This window comes from Triticum aestivum, chromosome 7B (genome assembly GCF_018294505.1).
Source record: "Triticum aestivum cultivar Chinese Spring chromosome 7B, IWGSC CS RefSeq v2.1, whole genome shotgun sequence".
NCBI lineage: Eukaryota > Viridiplantae > Streptophyta > Magnoliopsida > Poales > Poaceae > Triticum > Triticum aestivum.
The window spans coordinates 269,214,797-269,227,459 of record NC_057813.1 but is presented as its reverse complement, the minus strand read 5'-3'; the positions used below and the strand labels follow the sequence as shown (position 1 = coordinate 269,227,459).

Below are 12,663 nucleotides of genomic sequence, written 5' to 3'. Positions count from 1 at the left end.
AGTAGAGGCTCACTAGGAACATGGTATTTGTTTATGTATCCACACATGTATTTAAGTTTCCAGTCAATACAATTCTAGCATGAATAATAAACCTTTATCATGATTTAGGAAATATAATAATAACCATTTTATTATTGCCTCTAGGCCGTTTTTAGTTACAATTTTCAGTTCGGTTATATGGTTTGTGCCCTTACTAGGGAGGCAAGGCAGCACCATCTTACAGATAATGGAATAAGGTCCTTTCCGCGTCATCTCGATGGCGCATTAAGCGTCGTTAGAGACCATGTGGAGGCACACCCGGTGATTTTCACGGGGTTGGTCTTTGGTGAATCTGTTTGGATACAGTCTTTCGTTCGTGTAGTGTCATGTTCTTCTGATTTAAGCTCATCTTTATCTGCTATGGTTGCTATTTTGGTGCGTTGGCCCTCTGGGTTCTTAGCAGACAACTTCTGACGTCTACTACAATAAGGTTTTACCGGCTGTATTGAGGAAGGGGCGATGACAGCGGCAAGGTTTCGTATTGCTTTAGTGTTTGTAGTCGTCATTAGCTCGTCTACTTATACATATCACGAGTACTACTTGTCTTGATTTTATTAGTCCCGTTGTATTTTGAGTCAAATTTTGACCTTTGATTTAATTATTAAAAGATAAGTTATATACCAGGACATTTTTTTATAAATACCAGTACAAAATTAGTATAATTGAAAACATCTTTTAATTATGAATCCAACAATATAATTTTTTTCATCTACAATTAACATTTGACACAAAGTACGAAGAAGACCAATGAATCTAGAAAGGTTGTAGATTGTAACTTTTTTTTTTAAAATTAAATAGAGAGCGTGTATCCGGTTCCAATATTCGGCTTCCCCACGTACCTTATAATAACGAGAAAGCCCTTTTTCTTATCTCCTCCAGCTTTCTCAATCCAGTGTCCATCAGCGTGTCCTCCCATCTCCACTTTTTTCCCCTCTAAAACCCCAACGCCCTCCTTCAATCCCCCTATCCTCATAGCAAATGGTGGTGGTGGGTACACGCGGAGGAGAGACTTCGTCCCTGTGATGCCCTACCATGGCTGCCCGCGCGCTGGTCGCACCCCCTCTGCCTCCAACTCCCCCTCTGGGTACCATGCGGGCAACCCCGCGCGCCGCCGCCGGTCTCAGCTCAGCGCTGACCGGCCATCGGGGAAGGTCCCTTCCTGGATTTCGTCCTCATTTGGTTGTGTGGATATCCTGCTGATACCGAATCTTTTTTGTGCGGTTTTGCTTAGTGGCTTGCTTCTCGCACATTATTAAAGTACCAGTTCAGAGTTCCTGTATTTATCGTGAAATCATCGTGAGTGAATTCTTGGATTAGTCTTATGTTTGCTAATAGTAATAATAATAATAATAATAATAATAATAATAATAATAATAATAATAATAATAATAATAATAATTATATGGAAGGCAGTAAGAGGAGTTCCTGGATTGTTTCTGATTCTAGTGGGCAGTAGAACAGTATCTTTGCTTGCTTAGATGAACGGAGCTTCAATTTCCCTTGTGCCACTTGATCCCGTGGTTGATTGGCAACTCATATTTATTCAGGCACACTTTGTGTTCAGTGCAATTGACGGAATCCCCCAGTGGCAATCTTCAGGTGGAAGCAAACTCGTCTCATTCCCCAACTCAACTGATGTCTACAGGACGTGGTAATTTCTTTAGCTTAGGTTGAATGCCTTCATGTCTTTTAGGTACCATGTGATAAAACATGAGAAAATATGGATACGTTACTTGGCACTTCTATGTACAGTCAGTCAATTTTTGTATGTTAGTCTATAACTTTCGTATTTTATTGTTTGGTTATCTGAATTTATAATCTGTTGTGCTAATACAAAGTTGTACATTAATTATGATTTCTAGGTAATATTAGTCTAGGTTCACATTTATTCCGTATCCTTTATGACTGTGATTGAGTGTATGCAAATGTGAAGCCACCATCATTTTTAATCATTACTATATCAATACAGAATTTCTCCTTTGCCTTCAAATTAGAAAATTTGATATATTTTGTCACATAAAGGCTAACTCTGCATTCATATTCGTTTAGTTCAAATTTGAACTAAAACCATGACAAGAATTATGGAACAGAGGGAGTATGTTTTCTGGTATATACTGTGTCAATACTTAAGTAAATACAATATGAAATCAAAATATGGTTCGGTTTCTTTATATACCATATTATTTTGGTACACACCAAACTAACCATAATTGACGTGAATTTAGAAACGAGGTAACAACCTTTTAGTTTTCTTTGTATATTTCAATGAATAAATATTGGATATCGATAATTTTGAAACCATGTGATGTCATTGTCTGGCTCTGTACGAGCAGTGGGGGAAGGTTAAGAACACCAAAACAACAAGAAAAATTATCCAGAAGTTCTAATCTGTACAAGCAAAGCCAAATAGGCAATAGCCAACATCAATCGAGAATGTTTGTGTAGCAACAGTAGACTGGTTGAATTTTCTGTTTCAGTAAAGCTGTTCATTTTTGTTTAGTGTTAATATTAAGATTAAAAACATGTGCACCTAAAATACTTCATCACATTATGGATATTTTGAAGTTTATGTCATCCCCAGTTGGTTTCTTACAGATGACTCAGCGATAACATGTAAAGGATTCTGTACGATATCATGGAGCATTAAAGCAGATGTTATGGATGGTTACATTATCTTCATAACAGGTGATCCAGTTACCCTGGGTTGTTGGGAACCTGATATGGCTGTTCAGTTGAATCCTTCTGTTAAAAGTAGCAATAAATGGACGGCTGTAATCAAGGTACTCTTCCAACCGAAATAACTTTTTGCCAAACTAGTCAAGTGAAATGGTACATCTTTGGACAGTTTCCTAAACTTGCTATGATATCATCTAAGCAAGTTAATAACGAGCAAGTTATATTCAATAAGGCATGCTGTGGTTGGTCTGGTCAAGGTAAACTAGAAAACAAACTGGACCGGCGCAAACTAAGTGACTTTAGCATTCTGGAAGAGATCTTGCTTGTAAATAAAATATGCCTATTTATGGATGTGTACTACCTTTTCTGTGTAAAAGTGATGCATATGCTTGAAACATATGATGGTTTCCAAGGGAACAACTAAAACATTTAGTTACGCTTTTTCAGCCTATTACAACAATTAGATCATATCCTGTTGTTCATTTCAAGTGTTTTGCCCACTCAAATGTTTTATTTTGTTCCAGTTCCTTTCATTTCCTTTATGGTTTAGCATCGAGACCATATTATTCTTTTCTTCAGTGGCTAATAAAATGTGCCGCGGCATGTTTTACGACTAAAACGAAACTACCTTTATAACTACCTAGTTACGGAGGAGAGTTTGATAGATCCTAAGTCGATTCACATCCTGAGTACATGCGAAGATCTCAAATCTAGGACACGACATATAAGTTGTACTTGAGACTAACAAACTACAATATCTTGACGCGTCTTGAAGTGGATATGTTCGACTCGGTGATCCCCATCCCCGAGTTCATACTATCGGGCAGCATGTCAATGCCCATGGCTTGCGAAACATAGTCATTAACCGAATCATATACTAGTCAAAGGATATGTGTTTGTATAACCTTATCAACCAGGGAACATTAGAATAATCATCATACAATATATAGTCTAACAAACAAGTCACATAATTATCGATACATATCAGTGATGATGTGCAAGGACAATACAAATAAGTCATGAGTACATAGGGAAATAACATCATCACATGATTGCCTCTAGGCCATATTTCCAACAGTCCCCCACTTGCACCAGAGTCGATCATTTAGGCATCATATGCCCATGGCCCTTGTGTGCGCCTGATGCTTTGGCTGCGGGAGAGGCTTCTTCAGTGGATCACCAATATTTAGATCCGTGTGTACTTTGCATATCTTTACATCACCTCTCAACAATCTCTCATATGAGATGATATCGCCTGAGTATGTGTTTGGGTTTCTAGTGATGCCTTGGTTCCTTGGCTTTTGCGATAGCTCACAATAGGGATCGAAAGAATTGGACGCGCCCTGAACCACACCGAGTTCATAAATGAAGTTCTTAATCCGAAAATCACCCTTCATAGCTTCAGAAGCCGTGATGTACCGTTCCTCTGTTATAGAATCAACAACCATTTCTTGCTTGGAGCTCTTCCAGCTCACTGCACCTCCATTTAGAAAGAACACAAAACCAGATTGCGATTGATAGTCGTCCTTATCAGTTTGGAAACTAGCATCAGTGACCCTTTATAACGAGCTGTCCTCACCTCCATAAACTAGAACATATCCTTAGTCCTTCTCAAGTATTTAAGGATATTCTTAACTGTTGTTCAGTGATCCTCACCTCGTTCAGCCTGGTATCTGCTCGTAACACTTGAGCATAGGAAACATCTGGTCGAGTACATAACATTGCATACATGCTGGACCTGATAGCTGAAGCATACAAAATGGCATTTATGCAACTTCGCTCATCATAAGTCGCGGGACTCTGAGATGCCATGCAACATAGGCAAGAACCCTTTCTTGGCTTGAGCCGCTCCAACACCTTCTCTCTATGTCCGTTAGAACTGCTAGGTTCTCAAACCAGGATCCCCTCGCCGTTTTCTCAACACACATGCACACAAGGAAGTAGTATTAAGCTCTGTAGGTTTATACCAATAGCACATGCTTACTTCTACAAACAGGAGTACATGTCCTTTTATAGGACTAGCCAAACCGGCTATGCTAGCAATACTTAATAGCTAAGCTAGGACAACACGGTGTGGAGGCAATAATTTCGACTAGTCTAGTGATACACATCGTGAAGTCGTCGATCCGCTCGCCATCCTTGAAGGCGATCGTTTCGAACTCACACGGAGGCGTTGGGCATTCACCTCCCGCACGTGACCTCTGCGCTGCGTCCTGGTCACGTCCCATGCCTCCTTGGTTCTTTGCTGCGATCATGCTGTGCTTCTCTGGCAGGGTGGACTAGATCAGCGTCGCCATGGCCCGTCGATCGTCCTTTCAGGAGACGGTGTCGTCCTCGATGGCATCCCACAGGCTTGCGGCCGCATGTTGACCTCCATTACCAGCGCCCAATCGGAGTAGTTCAAGCAGGTGAGCATCGGGAAGGAGAGGTTGGTGCCGCTGCCGAGATTGTGCATCACCTGGTGCACCATGATATCTCCTCCACTGTCGTGTTGCATCTTGCCGCGTCCGTGGTTTGGTAAGTGCCAGCGGCGGTGGGGTTTTGGAGCCTGACGAGGCAGTCCTCCGCCACTCACCATGCCTCCTCCCCCCTCGGAACAAGTCTGATGTGAACTGTTGGCCGGAAATTAGCTCACCGGAGCTCTTCCCGAGCATGGACACACACACACACGCGCGCACACACACGAGAGAGAGAGAGATAGAGAGGGGGGGGGGAGGGAGAGGGGGAGGGGAGAGGGAGGGAGAGAGGAAGAGAGAGAGCAGTGTTTTGCGCTGCGCGCACAATTTTGTTGGCCGGAAATCAGCTGACCGGAGCTCTCCCCCGAGCACGCACCCCCAGAAGAGAGGGAGGGGCGGAGAGAGAGAGAGCAGTGTTTTGCGCTGTGCGCACAACTTTGTTGGCCGAAAATCAGTTGACCAGAGCTCTTCCCGAGCACGCACCCCCAGAAGAGAGGGAGGGAGGGGCGGGAGAGAGGGAGGGGGGAGTGAGGGGTAGAGAGAGAGAGTAGGCACCTGTCCTCCACAAAAGGCAAAATGTATATGAAAAAAAGTTTGATCGAACACAATGGGTTTGGCTTTAGGGCGGGAGGGAGGGAGGGGCGAGAGAGAGGGAGGGGGGGGGGGTTCTGGTCTTTTGGCATCCTCTTATACATGTATATATGATGGCTTTGGCCTCCTAATTGTTAGAATATGTAACTTAGTATTCCAATGAGGCCATAGGCCGATATATATACATGTACAGGTGTGGAACATATGCAGGAAACCCCTTATATAATGGGATAAATACAAAGGGGCACATGACTATATTATATATACTCTAACACCCCCCTCCCCTTAGGGCTGGGCATATAACCCGAAAACCGATGTACCGAACCGAATTAACCGGCACCGAAGCCGAATTCACCGAAACCGAGAACTTCGGTAGTATGTTCGGTTTGCATTTGTTGTAAACCGAAATTAGTCCGGTGAGTTCGGGTATATCTCTTGATTACCCGAATGGACCGAAAACCGAGTAAACATAGATGCCAGACCTGCGCGCCTGTTTATTTGTCGCTAGAACATGGACAGTCTATTTTCTACTTTGTTGCGGAGAGAATCAAGCTGGCGCCAGATAGTAGAACTCTGTGCATAGAAATCATCAACAGTAGAGTCACCCTGCTAAAGAGCATGCTCCTGACGGACCACAGAGAGGTATAAGGCATCACCCTTGGGCTCATAGCGCTGACGAAGACGGGTCCACATCTCAAATACAGTAGGAAAGCCCAAAAACTCAGAAGCAAACTGAGGTAGAACACTAGCAGTGAGAACAGCTGCAGCACGTGCATCATCATCAAGCCACTGGGTGTAAACAGACAGAGCACCATGATACGTCTGAAGAGCCTCCTCATAAGCCAAAACCTGCTCATCATAAGCATGATCAGCAGCCTCATCAACAAGCTTAGCCGCATCCTTTGCGGCCTGATTAGCATTCGCATGAAGAACCGATGGAGTCGGCGGAGTAGGGGCCACTGGAGGAACCGGACGTGGCGGACAGCAGACCTCGCCAGAAAGAACACCCCATAGGCGGATGCCACGCATATGAATGCGCATGAAGCCAACGAAGTCGGCGTAGTTAGAGCCATAAAAAATCACCGGGCAACGAGGAACAACAACATAGCCCGAACCAGTAGACATTTTTTTGGGCGCGCACGGCGGTAACAGATCACGAAACCGGAAACCAGCAGAAGACCGACGGGATTTGGGCCCCTGCGTCCGGCAACCAGCATAAGACCGACGGGAGTTGGGCCCCTGCATCGATTGGGGCCGGCTGGGATCGAGGCTGCAACGTCGAGCGGGGGCGGATCTCGCGAGATCGAGCAGGAGCTAGCGATCCGATCGGGATGGAGCAGGAGCTCGAGCAGGTGTCCGTGTGATTCTTCTCGATCGGGGAGGGCTTCGAGCACGGGCCAGGGAGATCCTTATAGGAGCGGGAACGGGAGAGGAGGCCCGATCCGATCGGGAGACTGCTGGAGATCGGGGGCTCCGTGGGAGACGAGCGGGAACAGGAGATCGAGACCGGCGGCTTCGATCGGCGAGGAGAGACGGATCAATAGCACGAGTTGCAGCGTGCAAAAAAATTGACCTAGCTCTAATACCATGTTAGGAATATGCAAGTTAGTATTCCAATGAGGCCATAGGCCGATATATATACATGTACAGGTGTCGAACATATGCAGGAAACCCCTTATATAATGGGATAAATACAAAGGGGCACATGACTATATTATATATACTCTAACACTAATGATACACGTCGCATCATAACATGGTATCATGAGCCTAGGTTCAGAGATTTGTTTTTGGCGCCACAACTCGCCTCTGATCCAACCTTGCGCATCGCCGTTGCCTTCTTTGTCGGTGGTCGCTTGCTTCCTCAACCCCTAATCTACAACCGCATCTGAAGGCTAAACGCCCAATTCACCTGATCTGCTATCTGGCGCCGGTGTCTTCGGTTAGAGGACTCGGTCGCTGTCACTCTCATCTCGATCCGGCGGCTCCCTCGCCCTCCTCCAAGCGCCATCCACCCTGGCCCACCAGGCCCTGCCAGCTGCCTCCTCCAGGCCGTGGCCCCGCCATCGCATGCTGACCGGCCCTGGCCCATCAGATCCAGGCTGTTGCCTGCTTCCGTCTGGCTGCTTTGCCGGCCGCGCTGAATATCCGCTCGTTGCATCGTGTGCGTGTGCTTGTTTTCGAGCCAACGTGACGCTGCTCCTCCGGCCGGCGGCGGCTTTGTTCTATCTCGCCAGTTGGACGCGCACGACCTCGCGTGGTGCTTCTCCAGTGTCGGCTGCGTCTCCTGCAAGCCCGCGTGTTCTGCTGCTGCCAGACTGATCTGGATGACGCGTGACGGTTGAGCGTTCGTTGTTTTATCCCTCGGGCTTCCTTCGTGAGGGTGAGCAGCAGATTGGTTCAGTTAGTATCTGGTTAAACCGTGAGCAAAAAAAATGCCCTCGCATCCTGGTTATCTCGTGATTTTTGATGGTGTTCCCTATGTTGACCCGCACATACGTCGTCGCTCGATGTTTGGTTCTCGTCAGTCTGTGATGCTGTCCCCTATGACGTCATCGGCAGGCTGTGATGGTCGCTGCACGTCGGCTCCTCTCGCGGCTTCCGTGCGCAACGGTGACAGCTCTACGTTGACTCCTCTCATGGCTTCCGAGCGCATTGATGACCGCTCTACGTCGACTCCTCCAATGGCTTCCACGTGCGGCTCTACATCGATTCGCTACTTCGGTCGACTCTAAACGCGGCTTCCATGAGTGGTGGCGACTGCTCATTGTCAGCAGGTATTTCTACCTCGACCTTCTTCCGCTTTGTCACTGTCTGCGTGTGAGATTGTGCAACTGCGATGCCTGTTTGCTGCTTGGGATTCTTCACCGACAGGTTCTACAGGTTCTGTGACTGACTCTTCGTGCACTGAGAAACCACCTTCTCATCATTCAGGTACATCCCCATGGATTCTTGATACTGGAGCATATTTTCATATGACTTATGATTCTTCCACTTTGACCTCCGTTCGACCTGTCGAGTCTCCTGTTTGTGTTCTTACGGCTGATGGCACTCCTCTCTGTAGCTAGTCGAGGCACTCTTAGCACTTCTTCATTTCATGTTCTCTCTGTCGCTCATATTTCCCCGACTTACCATGCAGCTCATATCTGGTGGTCAGATTGTTGTTGTAGGGTCATTCTTGACTTTGATTTATGTTCTGTTCAGGACGTCGCATGGGTGCCCTGCTTGGTGCTGGCCCTTGACGCTCTGATGGTCTCTGGGAGCTTGACTGGCTTCGTCTTCACTCCGCTGCCACCGCCACTAGTCCCGCAGCCCCTATTGCATTGCTGCATCTACCAGCTCTTTTCAGCAGTGGCATCATCGTCTTGGCCATCTATGTGGTTCTCGTCTCTCATCTTTGGTTCATGACGGTGTTCTGGGGTCTGTCTCCGAGAACGATTGGTTAGATTGTCTGGGTTGTAGGCTTGGTAAGCAGATTCAACTATCCTATCCTCACAATGAGTCAATGTCTGAGCGCCCTTTTGATCTCGTTGACTCTGATGTTTGGGATCTGGCTCCCTTTGCTTCGAAAGGGGGTTATCGCTACTATATTATCTTTATAGACGACTTTTCTCGGTACACTTGGATCTATTTCATGTCTTCTCGTAGTGAGGTCTTATCTATATACAATTTTTTTGCTGCTATGGTTCATACCTAGTTTTTCACTCCTATTCGTGTTTTTCGTGCAGATGCAGCTGGTGAGTATATCTCCTATGCTGCGAGGATTCCTTGCTGAGCAGGATTCTCTTACTCGGTTCTCTCGCCCTGGTGCTCATGCTCAGAATGGTGTGGTTGAGCGCAAGCATCATCACCTTCTTGAGACGGCGCGTGCGATGATGATCGCGGCTTCTTTTCCACCTCACTTTTGGGCTCAGGCTGTTACCACTTCCACCCATCTCATCAACATTCAACCATTTGCTGCTCTACAGGGTGGTATTCCTCTCTTGCGCCTTTTTGGTCGTTCTTCTGATTATTCGACGCTTCGTTTGTTTGGTTGCGTTTGCTATGTTTTGCTTGCCCCTCGTGAACGCACCAAACTGACTGTTCAGTCTATTGAGTGTATCTTTCCCGGAAATAGTGATGAGCATAAGGGCTATCGGTGTTGGGATCCTGTCGGTCGCCGGATGCGTATTTCCCTGGATGTGACCTTTGATGAGTCTCGATTCTTCTACCCGCGTCCATCCTCCTCGGCCTTTTCCATGGAGGACATCTCTTTTCTTATGTTTCTGGATACACCTCCCTCTGTGCCTAGTATTCCTACTCGTCCCGCTATTGCAGATCCGACGGCATCCTCTCCTATGGTTTCTTCTCCTCCCTCATCGCATGACTCTCCACCTTCATCACCGATGCATTCCTCGTCTCCACCTTCGGTGATTCCACCTCTTCCCTCTTTTCCTTTCCATTATACTCGTCGTCCACGTGTTGTAGATAAGTTTAATGATGTACCCTCTACTTCCTGTCTTGTCTTCGTCCTCTCAGCTGACTTATGGTCTTCGTTCTCGGCCTTGTCCGCCACTTGACCGATATTCTCCTTGCTATGGTCTTTCGACCGTTCTTGAGCCGACTTATCGAGATGCAGTTGTTCATCCTGAATGGCAGTTTGGGATGGCAGAGGAGATTGCTGCCCTTGAGCGCACTGGCACATGGGATCTGGTTTCTCTTCCTCCCCATGTTCGTCCCATCACTTGTAAGTGGGTCTATAAGATTAAGACTCGCTCTGATGGTTCTCTTGAGCGCTATAAAGCTCGTCTTATGGCTCGTGGTTGTCAGCAGGAGCATGGGTGTGATTACGATGAGACTTTTGCTCCTGTGGCCCATATGACCACTGTACGCACACTTCTCGTTGTGGCCTTTGTTCGCCACTGGTCTGTCTCAGCTAGATGTTAAGAATGCTTTTCTTAATGGCAAGTTGCGCGAGGAAGTTTATATGCAGCACCACCTGGGTGGCATGGTTTGCCGTCTTCGTCGCTCTCTCTATGGCCTTAAGCAAGCCCCCCGCACTTGTTTTGAGCGTTTTGCCGCCATGGTCACTGAAGCTGGTTTTTTGCCCAATGCTCATGATCTAGCGCTATTTGTCCACCTTTCTGCTCGTGGTTGCACTCTTCTTCTATATGTTGATGACATGACCATCACAAGCGACGATTCTGAGTACATTGCCTTTGTCAAGGCCCGTCTTAGTGAGCAGTTTCTTATGTCTGATCTTGGTCCTCTTTGTTACTTTCTTGGGATTGAAGTTTCCTCCATCTCTAATGGCTTTTTTATTTCCCAAGAGAAGTATATCCAGGATCTTATTGCTCGTGCAACTCTTAGTGATGAGCGCACCGTTAAGACTCCTATGGAGCTTAATTTTAACCTTCGCGCTTCTGATGGTGAGCTCTTGTTTGATCTGACGCGTTATCGTCATCTTGTTGGGAGTCTTGTCTATCTTACTGTCACTCGTCCGGAGATCTCCTATCCTATAATATTCCGAGTCAGTTTGTTTCCGCTCCCACTTCAATTTACTATAGTAACCTTCTTCATGTTGTACGATATCTTCGTGGCACGATCTCTCATCGTCTCTTTTTTCCCGTTACAACTCGTTACAACTCCAGGCCTATTCGGATGCTACATGGTCTAGTGATCCTTCGGATCGCCGTTCACTTTCTGCCTACTGTGTTTTTCTTGGTGGTTCTCTCATTGCTTGGAAGACGAAGAAACAGACTGCAGTTTTCCGTTCGAGTGCAGAGGCCGAGTTGAGAGCTATGGCTCTTGACGGCATAGGTGACTTGATTATGATGGTTACTGGAGAATTTTGGTGTTTCTGTTACTACGCCTACCACCCTCTTGTCAGACAGTATAGGTGCTATCAGTATTGCGCGGGACCCCGTGAAGCATGAGCTTACCAAGCATATTGGTGTTTATGCTACTTATGTGTGCGCTGCTGTGCAACATGATGTTATTGCTCTTCAGGATGTGCCTTCCGAGTTACAACTAGCAGACTTCTTCATGAAGGCCCAGACTAGAGTGCAACATAGATTTCACGTCTCCAAACTCAGTGTTGTGGATCCACCATGAGTTTGAGGGGGGGTGTTAGAGTTATATTGATGATGGCCTTTGGCCTTTTGTATTCTGGTCTTTTGGCATCCCCTTGTACATGTATATATGCTGGCTTTGGCCTCCTAATAATACAAGTTGCATCATAACACATGCAACCATGACACATAACCATGGCATCATCAAAAGATTCTTTCAGATTTGAACTTTAAAAAAGTTCTATCTCCGGAATTGTTAGGGCCAGTTCTTTTGGGCAATTCTCCCAGAATTGACCCCCTCCCCAGCTTCTCCCAGAATTGCCACTTGATACTTTTTTACAATTCCTAAGTAATTAGACCTTAACTAGCTAGGAATTGTAAAAAAAGATGGAGTGGCAATTCTGGAAGAAGCTGGGGAGGGGGTCAATTCTGGGAGAATTGCCCAAAAGAACTGGCCCTTAATCTGATTGACGATCCACTTTCACCTTAGCTTTCTCGTGGCGAGATCTTCAAAACTAGATCCCATGTCGGCACGTTTCGACAGCTTTTTTTTGTCGATACTTGCAGATTACTATCACTTACTTGCCATGTTATTAGTTAGATAGTCACTGGATTTAATTAACTTAGTTGCCAGATTGCTCAACTAAGTGTAGGCTGATGCTTCTTACTCGTTAACACTTGAATAATCACTATCTAGCTTTGCATAACATTGCAAAGTTTAAAAATATACAAAATTATTGTCTGGTAACTACTCATAATTTTTGTGGCAACCGTGATGACAACTATGGTGACATAATCTGGCAATTCGTGGCAGCGATTGTTTTTCACCGGAACATGTCACGTGGGATCTT

The 12,663-nt window shown here is 46.0% G+C and overlaps 1 protein-coding gene across 3 annotated transcripts in view; it reads left to right on the top strand.

Annotated features, from left to right (window-relative positions):
- The first annotated feature begins 895 nt into the window (after positions 1–895).
- LOC123160510 (ribonuclease E/G-like protein, chloroplastic) overlaps positions 896–12,663 on the top strand; it is a 39,109-nt gene continuing 27,341 nt past the window's right edge. For all 3 annotated transcript variants that reach the window (XM_044578321.1, XM_044578320.1, XM_044578322.1), the window contains exons 1-3: positions 896–1,190; positions 1,587–1,690; positions 2,635–2,819. In XM_044578321.1, coding sequence (XP_044434256.1) covers positions 1,072–1,190; positions 1,587–1,690; positions 2,635–2,819 — 408 coding nt within the window. In that variant the 5' untranslated portion in view covers positions 896–1,071. The remainder of the gene's footprint in view (positions 1,191–1,586; positions 1,691–2,634; positions 2,820–12,663) is intronic.